The 20,188-nt window shown below is 36.7% G+C and overlaps 1 protein-coding gene across 1 annotated transcript; it reads left to right on the top strand.

Moving 5' to 3' along the window:
- Nucleotides 1-616: 616 nt before the first annotated feature.
- Nucleotides 617-6,233, top strand: LOC122604404 (receptor-like protein EIX1). The gene is made up of 3 exons (XM_043777298.1): nt 617-2,626; nt 3,738-4,934; nt 6,150-6,233. The coding sequence occupies exons 1-3, from the start codon at nt 662-664 to the stop codon at nt 6,231-6,233; spliced, it is 3,246 nt and encodes a 1,081-aa protein (XP_043633233.1). The 5' UTR covers nt 617-661.
- The last annotated feature ends 13,955 nt before the right edge of the window (nt 6,234-20,188 follow it).

Here is a 20,188-nt window from a genome sequence, read left to right as displayed (position 1 = left end):
AAGCATATAACGTAGCATGTAATCAAGCTCATTACTCACTTAGGTTGTTGCCCCTCGAGTTTTATTTAATCCAAATACAACAGTGTCACTAGATAAACAAACCTGATGGGCTTGAATACATGTTGCATAATACGACCATTAAATAAATAATCATTAGCAAAACTAGAGTTGATCACATTGCAACTCTCGTGAAAGATGGGGTTATTAAGTAAAAACATCTGCACAAAGGAAAAAATGTGTTAGGATAACTCAATATATCAGACCTTAGACCTGGGACTCAATCAAATCTGTCGTCCTAATAATAATCAAAGGACAAAGACAAGGACATAAAAGAGAACTTGCAGAAAACCACCCAGAATTCTAAAAGACACATCCTACTTTGATAGGAGGGTTTACGTGTTTAACACTACCATCAACAACTATTGACTGATATTAACATCTTATTATGACCCAAACAAGCTTTTTCTGCATGTGGCCACTATCTCTTTAAAGACTTTGAACAAGTCATTACTCCAGGTCTACTATCAAGTGTCTTGAGGACTCAAGTCGATATCACAACCTAGTTATACTTTCGTAAAAGATTTCATGTCTTATTATATATGCACCCCATCCCCCCTGCTTATGAATTATACAACGTTTACTCTATCTTAATTACTCCAAAATGGAAAACACCTTTCTTCTCATTTTTGCATCATTCATGTTCATTCAAACATATTGCGCAAGCAGCAACAACATCATGATCATGGCTTCCTCGAATGTTACATGTATCCAAGGGGAGCGACAATCACTGCTTGTATTCAGACGAGGCCTTGCAGACGAATCAAATCGTCTATCAACATGGACTGGATCAGAATGTTGCGAGTGGCAGGGAGTTGGGTGTGATAGGAAAAATGGTCATGTTGTCAAACTTGATCTTCGATCTCCATCATCTTTCATGGACTACTATATATCATCAAGCACAAGTACCTCGCTCAAAGGTAAGGTAAGTCCTTCCTTACTCGACTTGAAGTATTTGCGTTACTTGGACCTGAGCATGAACAACTTCTCAGGACAAAATATTCCTGAATTTTTCGGGTCGTTCAAGTATTTGGAATACCTGAACCTCTCTTACTCAGGTTTCAGTGGTGTAGTCCCTCCTCATCTAGGAAATCTCTCAAGGTTACAATATCTTGATCTTAATCTCCAACATAGGTACGACATGGTACCTCTCCCTTATGACGTTTCATTGATGGTCAAGAATGACCTGCAGTGGGTGTCCTTGTTGTCGTCGTTAAAGCACTTGGATCTCTCAGGAATAAAAATTGGTAACCATATTGATTGGTTCCATCCGGTTAACATGCTACCTTCATTGCTTACACTGAACTTGGCCTCGTGTGATATACATATCTCCTCTATAAAGTTCATCAATTTCACGTATCTTAATTCACTCGATCTCTCTTCCAATGGTATCAACTCCACCATTCCTGTTTGGTTATCAAACCTTACTAGCCTCGTGCATCTAAACCTTGATTATAACAACTTCCATGGTCCAATACCTAATTCTATTGCAACCTTGAGCTCTCTTTCTTACATCAGACTTTCATCAAACCATTTGTCTGGTCCAATACCTCCCTCACTTGGTAACCTATCCTCTCTAAGAGTACTCTCTCTATATGGTAATCAATTGAGTGGGAGCATACCAGAAAGCATCGGTCAATTATCAATGCTTGAAATCCTTTATCTTTATGAAAATCAATTGAGTGGGAGCATACCTGAAAGCATTGGTCAACTATCAAAGCTTGAAATCCTTTTTCTTTTTAATAATCGATTGAGTGGGAGCATACCTGAAAGCATTGGTCAACTATCAATGCTTGAATACCTTGATCTTGTTGGTAATCGATTGAGTGGGAGCATACCTGAAAGCATTGGTCAACTATCAATGCTTGAATACCTTGATCTTGTTGGTAATCGATTGAGTGGGAGCATACCTGAAAGCATTGGTCAACTATCAATGCTTGAATACCTTGATCTTGTTGGTAATCGATTGAGTGGGAGCATACCTGAAAGCATTGGTCAACTATCAATGCTTGAATACCTTGATCTTTCTGACAATCAATTGAGTGGGAGCATACCTGAAAGCATCGGTCAATTATCAGTGCTTGAAAACCTTGATCTTTCTGGTAATCGATTGAGTGGGAGCTTACCTGAAAGCATTGGTCAATTATCAATGCTTGAAATCCTTTATCTTTTTGGTAATCGATTGAGTGGGAGCATTCCAACTAGTATTGGCCAGCTTTCAAACCTCATTGAACTATTTGTCTCTAATAACTCATTGGTTGGGGTTGTTTCGGAACATCACTTCACCAAACTTCGCAATCTAAACAGATTGTGGTTGTATGATAATTCATTAATGCTGAATGTCAGCACTCATTGGATTCCTCCCTTCCAACTTGAGAGTTTTTCTGCACGCTCCTGCTACATCGGACCTCAATTCCCAAATTGGCTTCAAACGCAAACAAATCTTGAAGTTTTAGGTCTTTCAAATTCGGGTATTAGAGATACAATACCAGAGTGGTATGAGAACATCACCTCTCATCTCCAAGGATTGGATTTGTCCCACAACCAGATATCTTTTTTCCATGAAAAGGTATTTAGGGGTGTTTGGGTTAACACCAAGAATCAATCCATTATTCACCCCTATTTTAGGAAAGGGTTAGAAAATAATTAGATGAAAAATTACTAGATTGCCCTTAATAAACAACCTTTATGAAAAGAGTTATTAGATATTACCAAAATTACCCTTAATGAATTAATTTATACTTTAAACCTTTATCTTCTAAAATATCACCATCATCATTGTATCAACTTACACGGTTAGATCACTCGACACCAGTTATCGATGTCATCGATCAACACCCATCACCAACACCAATAAACCACCGTCGCCGTCACCGCCGCCGCATTGCGCGGGTACAATGCTAGTTTTTTATAAATTATACCCGTACAAAGATTTTTAGTGAGTTGATATGGAATTTTTTTTGTTTTGTTATTTTTATGTCCTAATAAACACAACTAAAAACATTTTGATTTTTTTAATATTAAAATAAAAGGAAAAAGAAAACAAATAAAAAGATATTGATGTGTGTAAAAAGATTTGGAGTAACAATGCAATTCGTTTAAAAAAAAACTTAAAGTTTGGCGAAACTTATTTAGGTTTTAAAAAAATGAACTTTGGTTTAATTTTGTGCTAACAACATATTTTTATTGTTATTTTCACAGATAAAAGTATTTTGGCTTTCCATTTGAATATATAGAATGAATGGAAAAATATAAGATAACAAATATAAGGTATGATAAAAGCAAAAACTTACGTTGTTTTTGATCAAATACAAATAACAATTGTTTGTATGCTTATTTGTAATACGTTGTGTTAAATTGATGTGAACAAAGTTAGATTACATATTTTATTTTAGTTTTTTATTTCTAATACGTTGTTAAATTGAGGTGAACAAAGTTAGAATGCACATTGAAAACTAAGAAAAAAAGTCTGATATAGTTATTTTGGGTTGAGTAATTAGTTCTTCACCAAAACACTAATTTTTTGTTAAAATACGAAAATCTTTTTAATTATGTGTATTTTGTGAATATTTGGATTAGATATGAATTAATTATTTAGTGTTTTCACCGATTAGAGTTTATAAGTTGACTACGGCTAATCCAACATAACCTAACCCAACTTATCTTATAATTTTATATAGACTAATAATTGTAAATTCAAATTTTCTAATCCAGGCCTCATTGATTTAGTTCTTGGGAACAATTCTTTCACCGGAAGCATTCCGACGCACTTATGCGAGTCGCTTCAAATAAAATTACTTGATTTATCCGATAATAACTTCTCTGGATTTCTTCCCAAATGCTTTGGAAACTTGACTGAGTTGCATGTGATGGATCTTACAAATAACAATATAACGGGTGATGTTCCGAAGTCATTAGGTTTCCTATCATACCTCGAGTCATTACATTTGCACAACAACAAGTTTGAGGGCAATCTCCCGACGGCTTTGCAAAACTTGACAAACTTAGTCACCTTTGACTTAGGAAACAATTTGTTCACGGGTAATATCCCTTCTTGGATCGGGAAAAAATTAACCAGGCTTAAAATTTTGAATCTCCAATCAAATAATTTCACGGGTGAGATCCCACTTGAAATCTGTCAAAACAACGCTCTTCAAAATTTAAACTTAGCAAATAATAACATAACTGGAATGATCCCTCGTTGCTTTTATAACTTAACTGGTATGATTGTGACTAGTGTTGACTTTCACTACAATCGCACTAGATATAAAGAAAATATTGAAACTTGCATAAAGGGTATTCAATTGAAGTACACAAAAACACTTGAGTTTCTTGTATCCTTAGACCTCTCAAGCAACAAATTCATTGGTGAAGTTCCTGATGTTTTGATGAACCTTAGAGCGTTGAACAATTTGAATCTTTCTAGAAACTTGTTAAGTGGACAGATTCCGTCAAAGATTGGAGATCTAAAGCATATGGAATCTTTAGATATTTCGATGAACTTGTTGTCCGGTCCCATTCCTCCAAGTTTGGGTACCTTGAACTTTCTAAGCTACTTGAACTTATCCTTCAATAACTTATCTGGTCAAATACCATTTGGAAACCAGCTTCAAGCTTTAGGTGATCCATCAGCCATATATGAAGGGAATAATGAGTTATGTGGGCCCACACCTTTTAAGAGTTGCAATAGAAAGAACTTATCAGACTCGTATATTAGTAAGGAAGTAGGTAAAATTTTTATACAAGATTTGGGGTTGTTAATTAGCACAGTTTCTGGGTTTGTTGTCGGATTTATGGGACTAATCGGTAGCTTATACTTGATAAAAGAATGGAGGACAACTTACTTTGATATTATAGAGAATGTTTACACATGGCTCGTATTATCAATTTTACTCACTCATGCACGAATACGGAGAAAGTTGTTCTACTGAGGTATGATATTCATGATTAATATTTTTTTTCCTTTGCCATGATCTGATTGAATCACAAAAATCAAGTTTTCTAATTCACTTATATCCGTATTTGCGGTTTACGATATACATGTTTGAGGGAATATTTACGATTTGCTTTGTTCACATTTAAATTAGTTGTTGACTATTAAAACTATAATAGATTTATGTTCATGTCAAATACATAGGTTGTATATAACATTTTCAAGATAAGATTATTTGTTTAATATTATAAAATTTAAATGTAAAATATATGTAGGTAAAGAAAAAATGAAAAAGTTATAATACTAAAGCTTTGTACGCATATATTGTATTTTATCTCCTGCAATAATTTTTTGTTGATAATAATTGTTAATATTTTTTATTCTGACATTCGTTGTCTGTAACAACCGTCTTAAAAATGTAGTGAAATAAGTTTCTTAAATTCTATCTAAGTTCTTGACATGCTGTAGACTTAAGATATATGCTCCCCTGAAGGTCAATTCAATCTTAAATCTTGAATTATAAGACGAGTTTATGATTTATTATGGTAAAATACTAAATTTCGAGACGTAAACGATTGTATTTAAGAAAGTTCTAGTCCAAAAATGTTCACAAATAGTCCCTACATTTATTAGGTTATTTAATATTGAAAAACTATAAATAGATTCTCCTAGAGAGAGAGACCCCATTTCTTCATCTTCTCCATCTCACCTCTCTCTCTCTAAAACACATAGCTGCAGCCTCCATACACACACAAAAATTCATCTTTTGATTTTGGATTGTTAAACCAAAATTTCTTGTACTTTTAGCTTCCTTGTGATAATCAAAACATATTTCTAGCCTCAAATTTCAGGTAACAACAACAAATTTTGAGTTTTTGATCAAAATAAAAGTGTACTTTTTCAAGTTTATGTTCTTGATGATTTGGTCCATTTTTGATGTGAAAAACGTGTTAAAAGTTAATGGGTTTGAGTCTAAATGTGTTTAGTAACCTTTTTGTGAACAAATTTGGTTCATAACATGCTTTAATCTACAAAACCCATTTTTGAAAATGAAGGGAAACTTGTTCTTAATGTGCCACGCCTTCATGTTATAGATGGTTTTGAAATCGTTTAAAGTGTTAATGGTTAATGCTATTGTGCATATATGTACCATTTTTAGGTTCTAACTTGTCCTGAAATCAATCTAGACCTTGATGTTGATCTCGTGCTTGTTCTTGCCCCTGAAACGGCCCTGATGGAATGATCTTGACGCCAAGATCGTCCTGGGGCAGCCTATGTTCACTCTTGATTTCTCGTTCGATCTTGTGTGGTGTGGTGATGTTGTTGGAACGTTTAATGGGCAACCGATCCTTTGGATTGATTTAGCTCAAACACTTGATCTTGAAACGATCTTGTGCACTTGATTCAACTTGATGACACTAGGACGATCCTGACCCCCCTTTCTGCTAAAACGATCTTAACACCTAAGCTAGCTAAAACGATCTTGAGCCTTTACTTCTGAAACGATCTTGAAGACCAGACACCAAGACAATCTTGAAGGCCAGTCAGCTAAAACGATCTTGCACATAAAACAGAGGGACGATCTTGATTCTTGTCTAGTGGGACGATCTTGCAAACCAAAAACCCTAAAACGACTTTGTGAACTCTTGAATCAACATGTACAACATTCAATTAACACCAAACCTAGCACATAACATTATACTCATTCGATTAAACATATCAAAAGCTACACATTAACATCAAAAACTAACTCATGAATCGATCTAGAACAACGATTATAGTGCAAACCCTAATGGAAATATATGAGAACATGTTCTATCCTGCATCATTAAAGTACGAATTCTAAAGGCAACTAAATCACATTTTTTGTAACACCCCGACTACGGCGGAAACACGAGATGCCACAGAACGACATGGTACAAAAGATTTAATAGAAAACATCATAATTAAAGTCTTAAAATCATCCCAAAATAACCGATTACATAGTTCAAATTCAATTGTTTAAAACCATTACATAAATCCAAATCCGAATTAAAAAGATACTTGTTTGCATCACAAGCCTTCAAACATCAAACAAATACAAACATCCAGAGGCGGACCATTAGCAAACCTACTGCTCTAAACTTGAAAAGCATGAAGAAAAAGTGTCAACTACGAGAGTTGAGTGAGTTCATAGGTTTTTAACTAGCAACATATACATATTAATATACCAATTATGATCGAAAATAAAGAACCACCAAGTAGGACCTTCAAATATCTTTGCGAATATTCTTTTCCAAAAACGTATGTTCAAATCTTAATATCCAATCATTTTAACTTCAATTTCTTTTAACCACGAGGGCAAAACTTAAATAGCTTTTTGATGAATAAATACTTGAGCCACTACTACTACCATTTTCAAGTCCAAGCTTTATAATACTTCTTATCTTTGCACCAGCTGTCAATCAAGTGCCTTACTTATACTTGGGGTCGTGTCATGAGGACGACCGATTAAACTTATGTAGCTAGAACACCCTAATGGTCGGAATGGAAGTGATGGTCGTCACGAAGGCAACCAACCTTCCACCGTTACACTCTGGATGGGTGGACGACTCCTAGTTGCGCAACTATCTAACTACAGGCCTCCCTTAGGAGTAAATAGTAGTGTACCAAAACGAAAACGGGTTGACAGAACTCAAGTTCATCATATAACAATTATCACTTGGAACATACGATATAACTTCATATCATAATCATACTTATCAAGAGTCATTTCATATATCAAACTTTCTTTCAAGAAACGCTTCATACATATGTATAAAATAACTTTACTTATCATGCTTTTCACCCCGAAAGTTAAACACATAAAATAGTTTGAAAGGGGCTATGACTCACTTGATTTGAGAGTAATGGGGGCTGATCAAATATGAGAAGTGTGCTTAGTGGTTCCGTCCCTCAAGCAAGCCTAAACCATGGTATTCAAACATACACAACGTAAGTGTGAGTTACATGAACTAGTAAACTAGATCATGAGATGTATGCTAGTTGGCTTGCCTATCTTTGGTTGTTACTTAATTATGGAATCAAGGTGCATTATGATGTTCAAAATGTTTGGTTAAATTAGAATTGGTGATAAGAGTAGTTTTTGCGTTATGCGTTTTTGCGCGTTTGTTGGAATTTCGGTACTTTGGCTTTGATTCGCGAGATTTCTTTTGTACACTTTGCTTTGTATTATTATTTGATATTGGTACTGTAATATTATGGGTTTTAAAATATAGTTTCTGATTTATATTAATTTCCTTGATTTATTATTATTTAATTAATTATTTATTCCATTTATTCATTAATTAATTAAATAATTCCTTATAATTATTCTTAGGTTCTTAAATTACCTTTAAAATTTATAGATAATTATATTTTGATTATATACTGAGTATTATGCTTTTAAACTTGTAATATTATTTATTTATTTATTTATTTAAGCTTTATTATTATTTATTTAATAATAGTGATTAATTAGTGATTTTTAACTTAGTTATTTATTCTTAAATTATGTAAAACTTGGTTCTTTCCTTGAAATTATTTTTCTCCACTAGGTTTAAGTTATTTTAACATTAGTTATGTGATTTTTTCCAAGTTCATAATTTATATAATTTATTATTGATTTAATTATTCTTTAAAATCCCTTTTAAATTCACCAATTATAAAAACACTTAAAAATCATCACAAGAGTTTTTGTCCAAAAATACCAGGCCTTTCTAGGCACCTTTTATCAATAAAAATCTGTAACCATTCAACCTCTCTTGTGTCCTTATAATTTGAGGACTTTTAAATATGAAAATCGTTTACCGAAATAGTGATTTTTGCCTCATTTCTCAACCAAATTAAGTGCTTCAAAAGGGATTTTTGTTCTTATTTCATTTTTTCCAGAATGTCCATCATATTTTGATGTCCTAAGTCGTGATTGTGGTGGTGGTGTGCTATATGCAATTTTGTGCTTTCGGTTGGTGATTATTTGACCCGAAAAGACGATTTTTGAGCTTATTCTTGCCATGCATCAAATGACTTGAGTTTTATACTTTTAATATGTCATATTTCCAGTATGTTCATCATATTTTCATGGTCATAAATTCATGGTGCATGTGTGTGCTCAAAATGCATTTTAACAAGCTTTCGGTTTTCGATTTCAAGCCTATTTTGCCTTGTTTGGTTCCATAATCATATTTTTGTTATTACCATAATTTTTCCAGAATATTAACCTTGATATTAACACATTTTTCACTTATGACAAGCCTAGCTTCATCTCATAATCCAAACAACAATCCAACTTTCTTAAATCTAGCATGCATGTAATCATCTCATCATTTTTAACAACAAATCTTTATCCAACAACAATCCATCAACATAAAAATGTATTTTTATGAAATTTTCCAGAAATATATACATAAACATTATATAAAATATGTTCATCTTTTTATATAAAAAGTTACTTTACAACTAATCAACACATATCCACCTTTTTGATGCTAACTTTCATAGATCCAACACTTTATCAATAAAATCTATATTTTTATAAATATTTCCAGAAATATTACCTTCATAATATGTATGAATATAACCATCTTTCAAAGGAAAAACCATATCAAAGACTATTAAACACACAACCACACTTTTGGGTCTTAAACTAGTCGAATCATTGGACTTTTCTTCATAGATTCAACATGCATGAGCATGAGAAGAAAAACCATATCAACTTTGCCCTCATTAAGTGTATATTCAAAAGAAAACATGAAGAAAACATGGACTTTTGATAAAACCTTTTTAATATGAACAAGAATAAGATTAATTTAATAAAGAGATGAAGATATATACCCTTGAAGAACACTTTTTGAAGAGGAAATAGGGCAGAAAATCGTGGCCTATGATGCTCCAAAACCCTTGTTCAAGCCTTGAAACAACCCTTAAACCTTAGCCTACAATAACCCTTGCTTATTCTAGTTTATCCCTTATTATTAACAAGTGTTAAGATGGATTTTTCAGCCCTTGTTCTTGTTTTACTTGGACCGAAAATAAGAAGGAGAAAGGAAGAGAAGAGAGCTTTTCTTGAGAGTATAAAAGTTACTATGTGAAGAGTGTGTTTTTGTTGGGAGTTTCAAGAGTGAGAAATGAGTGTTATGTGAATTCAAAATGGGAGTGTGAGAGGGGTAAGGGGGGACGGCCACATGGGGTATTCAAGGGGTTTTCCCCTTTTTATTTTTTATAAAAGTTGTGTAAGTATATTTGTTGTATGTATATATATTTGTGTTTGTTTTATAAGTGTAATGTAAGTTTAGTTGTAATATAATGCATGTCTTATCCTAGCATATGTTTATGTGTGTGTCATGTATATGTGTATGTATGTATACATTTTTGTGTTTTAAATTTGTTACATGGCTTATTAGTTGCATTCTTGTATTTATTTTAAGCATATATATACACTTAAAGATTTTTAAACACTTTTATATACTTTATGAGTTATAAATATTTTTAAGTTGTTCATGACATTCTTATGACCAAATATTATTTAGTTGGATTGATGGTACAATTTGTTGGATATTTATAAGGATTTCTAGTTGTTATCTCAACTTGTGAGACTCGCTTTATTAATTATAACTTGATTTGATCATTAAGGTTTTTTTTTTGTTCAATCGTATTTTATTAAATTGAATTTAGAATTAATCAATAGCTTTAGTGGAACAAATGTGGTTCTTGACTCTTTGACTATGTGTATTTTTGACTAAGTATTAGTTAATCAATATATGTTCTAGTGCAATTTAAGGTTCAATTGAGTGCAATGTGTTCATATGGGCCAATTTATTGTTCAAGTTGAGAATTAGGTGCTAGTCGAGATCATTAATAGATGCTAATCGATTTTTCACTTAGATGACATTCAAGCTAACTAGTAAAATGTAAATGGATCCTACCCATGGGTTGTGCCCAACCCATGACCCACCCAAGTTAACCCTATCCCTTTTTTTTTTCCCCACCCATTTCTCCATATCTTTCTTATTCTTATTTACTTACAATCACACACACTCAAGCTCTCAATCTCTCTCTAATTTAATTCACAAATTTAATGATGTTCAAGTAGAAATCATAACAAAATCATCATCCTTCTCATCATTCTAGCATCATATAAAAAAATTCAAGGTTTCAAGTGCAAGAAAAAGCTCCATTTAGGTCAAATTCGGGTTTGGTTGCTTGTGGAAGTTTTGGTAAGTGTTTTCTATCTCAAATTCATCTTTTCTTACTTATAAACTTGTTTCTAGTTATAACAAAGTGTTTTCGGGTCACAAATCGAGTCAAAATGGATTAGGGTTTCATTAGGGTTTTGGGATGATTTGTAAGGATTTAATGATGGATTTGATGTTTTGGGACAAGATTATGATATGGGTTATGTTCAATGATGTTAAAATATGGTGATTTAGGCATAAAAATGTGTTTTGGAGCTTCCTTAGTCGATCTTGGAGTCAAAAATCTGCCAGTAGGAGCACGGCCACTCAGACAGACGCTCAGTGCTTGTGGCTGCAGTTTTCCCATAATACAGATACTCACACGGCCGACCGTGCGAGCGGCCGCAGTCTTTCTGTTCCTTCCCCAACTTTTCGTTCGGTTATCGGTCGACTTTTAATGATCCAAAACTTGTTTAATGGTCTTATAATAACATTCTAAGGTCAACAAAATTGATTAAACACATTTCTAAACACTTTGATTTTTATGTCAAATTTTGGTGCTAAGTCATTGAACCGTGTTTAGCCAAAACCCTTTATTTGTCATTTGAATGCCCCGAATCACTTCTAAAACACCTTGGGGGAAGTGGTGGTATTGTATAACTAGTGTTGACCATGACTTGTATTGTGACACGTATTGTTAGGTTGTGGGCATTTGACGATTGTTGGACAACTTTAACTAGAGATTCACTCCTTTTGCCAATCAATGTGAGTTTTCGTAGCTTCCCTTACTCTTTTAAGAGTCGGGCTGAAAAGTGTACTTCGTGCATGATGACATTTGTGATTTACATGTTGTGCGATGGTTTTGTTGATGTGCCGATATGTGATTCATTGTATGGTTACTTGTGTATGTATGATGAGTTTGTTTAGGATAGTTGGGTATATATGGAGGATGATAATGCCTTTGAAAGGTTGGAGATGTGGTGGGAAGGCTGCGGGTGACCCTATATATAAACATCAAAGGCCTTTCAAAAGTAGTATCATACGAAGTATATACACACGGAGTTGGTTATGTGTGTGGACAATGATGGTCATGGATGATCAATATATGTGCAATGAATGCAAATGAGGGGCTTGATGACAATACAAACGGGCACTTTTAGTGCTTGATGACATTATACGGGTACGATACGTACTTGATGACAATTATGGATGACATGAGAACAATTGAGGGACAGGTGCAAGTGTGAGATCACTGGTCATGTTAGATACTCAATTGATGTCTAAATTCTTGTTCTTTATGTTTGCATATGTGATGGATGGCATTGGTATGTGTTCTTATTCCTTCTTTCCTACGAACTCACCAACCCAGTGTTGACATTGTTAGTACACTTTTCAGGTAACCAAGATAACCCAAGAGCTTGATTGCTTTGCTAGAAGTTGGACTATGACCATGGATCCGTGATTCATTTCCCATTGATGGGACTCGCTTAGGATCATGAGCCACCTTTTGATATCACTTTTGTAAAACTCTTGATGGTTGTATGCTCCTTATGCTTTTGTGACTTTATAACTAAATTGTTGGGTTCACGGAATCCTTTTAATTTCATATAGTTTCGTTCTACGGTAATTCCATCTTGTGTCATGTTTTCGGTGCATTTCGAGCCTAGCTCGGGGTGTTACAGAATGGTGGCCCACGCATGGTCGTAGAGAATTAGGCGGATTGACCTAGACTACGGCTTAAGTAAAACTCTTCATATAGCATGCATGATTAGGAATCTTGTATGCAACGTGAACTATATGAGCATTATAAGTGTACGTTTGGTTTCGTAGGAAAATCCATTATTTGTGATAACATGAGTACAATTGGTTTGGCGTGAACAACGTGTTTTGTGTAATGGTCAAGTGCATGAGATTAATGTGATTATTTAAGGTCAATGTGGTTGTGTGCATATTGTTGGATTGAGATGATTGATTTGATATGGCTTGATGATTTAGGGCAAGATGAAGTTATGGCATTATCATGATATAATATTGTGGCAACCCTAAAAGAGCCTGATCAACTATTTTATGGTTACCCAGTATTATAACAAGTTAATGACATCACGGATTGCACATGTTTGGCTTGGAGTATAATAAGGAACCGATATGCTTATTAGGAGTTGGTTGGGTGGAGGGTTAGTCGTTGGTACACCCTGTATACAAACCCAAACCAATAACTGGAAAGCATACTAGTTTTGAATTATACTTTGAACCGCTTGTTAGTTGCTTGGTTGTGTGATGCATGAAACATGAGTATGCGGTTTGATGATGAACAATTATTGTGAACTTGGTATGATGGCATGATACATAACGATTTCCCCTAGAACATTAGTACTTTTGCCTTAGTGTAAAGATATGATTGATGCATGGTATGTCGACATGAGAGCACTAACTACTTGTGTGACTAACATGTGAGCATTTGAGGCTAACTTTTCGAGTCGACGTGTTTCTTGTTTTATAGTAATGGAGAGACCAAGAAGAGCCGGGACTACTTACAGAGAAAATTCACAAGAGCCTCAACCGGGAGCTCAAGGAAGAGGTGGTGGTCGAGGTAGGGGTGGAGGTAGAGGTCGAGGAAGGGGCCGAGGGAGAGGTCAAGGGAGAGGTCAAGGTGAGGGTGAAGCACCAACACCCGACTTGGCAACCGCGATCGCTCAAGCGGTCACAAACATCATGCCTAATATAGTTGCCCAAGTCACGGCATCTCTCCAAACACCCAACAATCCGGTGCCTAATGTTGAAGCTCAAGCAAATGTGAACAATGAAAATGTCCAACCGGTATTGGTGGAAGAGGAAGAGGCACCGGTGATGCAAGACAACTACATTCCCATGTACAATTAACATGGAGTGTATCGTCAAGGGTGTTCTTTCAAGGATTTCAAGAGTTGTGGAGCCCCGGAGTTTAATGGGGATGGGGGTCCCACGGCTTGTATAAGGTGGATTGAGGAGATTGAAGCGGTGATTGCTAGGAGCCATTGTACTTATGATGATCAAGTTACTTATTCAACCGGCATGTTTAAAGGTGATGCCTTGAAATGGTGGAACAAGGAAATAGGGGCGGGCAATGCTATACCTTGGTATCAATTCAAGGTCTTGGTGAAGGAAAGGTTTTGTCCTCCCTATGAGCTTCAAACTTTAACATTGGAGTTCGTGCAACTTCAAATGAATGGAGCGGATTACAAAGGGTACATTCGTCGTTTCCAAGAGTTGTCAACACTCATCCCACACTTGGTGTCTCCCGAGGCCCAAGCTATTCAAAAGTTTGTTATGGGCTTGACTCCAAAAGTCCGACACTTGGTGAACAATATCATGCCTACCTCCTTGACGGAAGCCATAAACCGAGCCGGTAGTGTTACCGAAGACCTACTTAGAAGTGGTGAGTTGAGCAAAGCATCATCATCAAAAAGAAAGGATGCACCCGAGTCAAGTGGAGCGAAGAAAATGGGTAGGTTTGACCCTAGACACCCTAACAAAGGAAAGGTTTTTGCGGCAATTGAACCGACAAGGAAGGCTTATGTGGGTCCTCATCCACTTTGTAGTAAGTGCTCTCGACATCATGCTCCAACCACTCCTTGTGGGACTTTCTTCAATTGCAATCAAATTGGTCATCTTGCTAGAGATTGTAGGGCCCCGAGAGTAGCTCCTACTCATGCGGTTCCTCTCCAAACATTTCCTCCTCAAGCTAACAATCAAAGGGGTCAACGGGGAGCTTGTTATGAATGTGGAAGCACCGATCATTATCGTAATACTTGTCCTCAATGGGTGGGACAAAATGTTCAAGTGGCGGTTCATCCAAATCAACTCCAAATCGCCGGTCCTAACCAAAACCGTGGCCAACAAGGCCACCAAGTGCAACCTAGGGGAAGAGCCTTTGCGGTGAATGCAAATGAAGCCCGCAATGATCCAAATGTGGTGGCAGGTACATTTCTTCTTAACGGTCATTATGCCACGGTGTTATTCGATTCCGGAGCCGATTATAGCTTCGTGTCCCATAGTTTTGTTCCTTTGATAGATGTTCATCCTTGTGCCTTAAATTATGTGCTTGATATTGAGATGGTCAATGGTGCTCTAACTAGACTTAGTCAAGTACTCTGTGATTGTATCTTGACTTTAAACGACGTCGAATTTTACATTGATCTCATGCCTTTCGATATTCGGAGTTTTGACATCATTGTGGGTATGGATTGGATGACGGCGGTAAATGCGGTTATAGAATGTGGTGAAAGAGTGGTCAAAATTCCGTTGTCTAATGGTGAGGTTCTTAGAGTCCAAGGTGAAACATCCGATTTTTCTAGTTCCAAGGTTTTTAGTGCTACCGTCACAAAGGTAGAATTGAAAACCGTCCCTATTGTTCGTGACTTCCTCGATGTTTTTCCGGATGATCTACCGGGCTTACCCCCATCTCGTGAACTTGACTTTCGCATTAATTTGATACCTGGAGCCGCACCCGTGGCTAAGGCTCCATATAGACTTGCCTTGACAGAAATGGAAGAGTTAAAATCTCAACTTGAAGAACTTCAAGAGAAAGGGTTCATTCGACCTAGTCAATCACCTTGGGGAGCTCCAGTCTTATTTGTGAAGAAGAAAGATGGGTCCTTTAGAATGTGTATTGATTACCGGGAATTGAACAAGCTCACGGTGAAGAACCGATATCCACTTCCTAGAATTGATGAACTTTTCGATCGTTTGCAAGGTGCCAAATACTTCTCGAAAATCGACCTCCGTTCGGGCTATCATCAACTTAGAGTTCATGAAGATGACATACCAAAGACGGCGTTTCGTACAAGGTATGGCCACTATGAGTTCACCGTTATGCCGTTTGGGTTGACTAATGCACCGGCGGTGTTCATGGATTTGATGAACCGGGTGTGTCAACCCTACTTGGACAAATCGGTCATTGTCTTTATTGATGACATACTTGTCTACTCAAAAACGAAAGAAGATCATGTCGAGCATTTGCGTGAGATGTTAGAGTTGCTTAGAAAGGAGAAGTTGTATGCAAAGTTTTCAAAATGCGAGTTTTGGTTGGAAGAAGTTCATTTCCTTGGTCACGTGATTAGCAAGGATGGGATTCATGTGGATCCTAGCAAGATTGAAGCGGTCAAGAATTGGAGGCGACCTGAGACACCGTCCGAGATTCGTCAATTTCTTGGATTGGCGGGTTATTATCGAAGATTCATTGAAGGTTTCTCCAAGATAGCACAACCACTCACTCTCTTGACTCAAAAGGAGAAGAAGTTTGATTGGGGTGAGAGACAAGAGAATGCTTTCCAAACTCTCAAAGATATGTTATGTGATGCTCCTATCTTAAGTCTTCCGGATGGAATTGAAGATTTTGTGGTCTATTGTGATGCTTCGGGTCAAGGATTGGGGTGTGTACTTATGCAACGGGGCAAGGTTATTGCTTATGCCTCCCGACAACTTAAGGTGCATGAGAAAAACTACCCTACTCACGATTTAGAATTGGGAGCGGTTGTTTTCGCTTTGAAGTGTTGGAGACATTACCTTTATGGCACCAAATGTGTAATCTACACCGATCATAAAAGTCTCCAACACATTTTTAATCAAAGTGAGTTAAATATGAGGCAAAGAAGGTGGATTGAACTTTTTAGCGATTACGATTGTGACATTCGCTACCATCCGGGCAAAGCAAATGTCGTAGCCGATGCTTTGAGTAGGAAGGAGAGAGTCAAGCCGAGAAGAGCGAGAGTCATGAGTCTCACGGTGGGACAAAGTGTTCGTAACCGCATTATAGAAGCCCAATTACAAGCTACCTTACCGGAAAATTTTGGCAACGAAGGGTTAAATGGCATGGAGCAACTATTTGATCGAAAGGTAGACAACGGGCTATATTTAGGTGAAAGACTTTGGATTCCCATCTTTGGTAATTTGAGAACATTTCTTATGCATGAGGCTCATAGGTCACCCTATTCGGTTCACCCGGGATCGGATAAGATGTACTTTGACTTAAAGGATTTCTATTGGTGGCCGGGCATGAAGCGTGATGTGGCTAAATATGTGAGTGAGTGCCTTACTTGCTTACAAGTGAAGGCCGATAATAAGAAGCCACTTGGTTTGTTGGTACAACCGGTGATACCGGAATGGAAATGGGAATGTATTGCAATGGACTTCATCACGAAGTTACCGAAGACAAGAAGTGGTCGTGATACTATATGGGTGATTGTGGATCGGTTGACAAAGTCAGCTCACTTCTTAGCTATTCGTGAGACCGATAAGTTTGACACACTAGCTCGTTTATACATTAAAGAAGTGGTGTCTAAACATGGGGTTCCGGTTTCTATTATCTCCGATAGAGATAGTCGGTTCAAATCAAACTTTTGGGAAGCTTTTCAACGAGCAATGGGTACTCAAATTGACATGAGTACGGCGTTTCATCCCCAAACGGATGGACAAACCGAGAGAACCATCCAAACGCTCGAAGATATGTTGAGGGCTTGTGCTATTGATTTTGGTGGGAGTTGGGAAGACCATTTACCGTTGGTTGAGTTCTCGTACAATAATAGTTACCATGCGACTATTAAAATGGCACCGTTTGAAGCACTTTATGGTAGGAAGTGTCGTTCGCCACTCGCTTGGGCGGAAATTGGTGAAAGCCAACTCATTGGGCCGGAGATAGTGATAGAGACAACAAAGGTGATTTCACAAATTAAAGAGAGATTGCAAGTGGCTCGTGAGAGGCAAAAGAAATACGCCGATGTGAGGCGTAGGCCCTTGGAATTCAATGTTGGTGATCATGTGCTTTTGAAAGTCTCCCCGTGGAAGGGTGTTGTTCGTTTCATAAAAAGAGGCAAGCTTGCACCAAGATACATAGGACCTTTTGAGATCATCGCACGAGTAGGCAAGGTGGCATACCGATTAAAGCTACCTCAAGAACTTAGTGGTGTGCATAACGTGTTCCACATTTGCAACTTAAGAAAGTGTTTGGCGAATCCTATGCATCATGTGCCCATGGATGAAATTCAAGTGGATAAGAAGCTCAATTTTGTAGAAGAACCGATAGAAATTTTGGAACGAGAGGTCAAGAAGTTGAAGAACAAACGTTATACGATAGTCAAAGTCCGATGGCAAGCTAGACGTGGAGCCGAGTTCACTTGGGAGCGGGAAGACTTCATGAAATCAAAATACCCGCATTTGTTTAGTGATTAGGGTTCTATCGAATTTCGGGACGAAATTCCCTTAACGGGGGAATAATGTAACAAATGTGGTTCTTGACTCTTTGACTATGTGTATTTTTGACTAAGTATTAGTTAATCAATATATGTTCTAGTGCAATTTAAGGTTCAATTGAGTGCAATGTGTTCATATGGGCCAATTTATTGTTCAAGTTGAGAATTAGGTGCTAGTCGAGATCATTAATAGATGCTAATCGATTTTTCACTTAGATGACATTCAAGCTAACTAGTAAAATGTAAATGGATCCTACCCATGGGTTGTGCCCAACCCATGACCCACCCAAGTTAACCCTATCCCTTTTTTTTTTCCCCACCCATTTCTCCATATCTTTCTTATTCTTATTTACTTACAATCACACACACTCAAGCTCTCAATCTCTCTCTAATTTAATTCACAAATTTAATGATGTTCAAGTAGAAATCATAACAAAATCATCATCCTTCTCATCATTCTAGCATCATATAAAAAATTCAAGGTTTCAAGTGCAAGAAAAAGCTCCATTTAGGTCAAATTCGGGTTTGGTTGCTTGTGGAAGTTTTGGTAAGTGTTTTCTATCTCAAATTCATCTTTTCTTACTTATAAACTTGTTTCTAGTTATAACAAAGTGTTTTCGGGTCACAAATCGAGTCAAAATGGATTAGGGTTTCATTAGGGTTTTGGGATGATTTGTAAGGATTTAATGATGGATTTGATGTTTTGGGACAAGATTATGATATGGGTTATGTTCAATGATGTTAAAATATGGTGATTTAGGCATAAAAATGTGTTTTGGAGCTTCCTTAGTCGATCTTGGAGTCAAAAGTCTGCCAGTAGGAGCACGGCCACTCAGACAGACGCTCAGTGCTTGTGGCTGCAGTTTTCCCATAATACAGATACTCACACGGCCGACCGTGCGAGCGGCCGCAGTCTTTCTGTTCCTTCCCCAACTTTTTGTTCGGTTATCGGTCGACTTTTAATGATCCAAAACTTGTTTAATGGTCTTATATTAACATTCTAAGGTCAACAAAATTGATTAAACACATTTCTAAACACTTTGATTTTTATGTCAAATTTTGGTGCTAAGTCATTGAACCGTGTTTAGCCAAAACCCTTTATTTGTCATTTGAATGCCCCGAATCACTTCTAAAACACCTTGGGGGAAGTGGTGGTATTGTATAACTAGTGTTGACCATGACTTGTATTGTGACACGTATTGTTAGGTTGTGGGCATTTGACGATTGTTGGACAACTTTAACTAGAGATTCACTCCTTTTGCCAATCAATGTGAGTTTTCGTAGCTTCCCTTAGTCTTTTAAGAGTCGGGCTGAAAAGTGTACTTCGTGCATGATGACATTTGTGATTTACATGTTGTGCGATGGTTTTGTTGATGTGCCGATATGTGATTCATTGTATGGTTACTTGTGTATGTATGATGAGTTTGTTTAGGATAGTTGGGTATATATGGAGGATGATAATGCCTTTGAAAGGTTGGAGATGTGGTGGGAAGGCTGCGGGTGACCCTATATATAAACATCAAAGGCCTTTCAAAAGTAGTATCATACGAAGTATATACACACGGAGTTGGTTATGTGTGTGGACAATGATGGTCATGGATGATCAATATATGTGCAATGAATGCAAATAAGGGGCTTGATGACAATACAAACGGGCACTTTTAGTGCTTGATGACATTATACGGGTACGATACGTACTTGATGACAATTATGGATGACATGAGAACAATTGAGGGACAGGTGCAAGTGTGAGATCACTGGTCATGTTAGATACTTAATTG

Source organism: Erigeron canadensis, chromosome 6, assembly GCF_010389155.1.
Source record: "Erigeron canadensis isolate Cc75 chromosome 6, C_canadensis_v1, whole genome shotgun sequence".
In the NCBI taxonomy this organism is placed as follows: domain Eukaryota; kingdom Viridiplantae; phylum Streptophyta; class Magnoliopsida; order Asterales; family Asteraceae; genus Erigeron; species Erigeron canadensis.
This window is presented reverse-complemented; position numbering and strand designations above follow the sequence as displayed.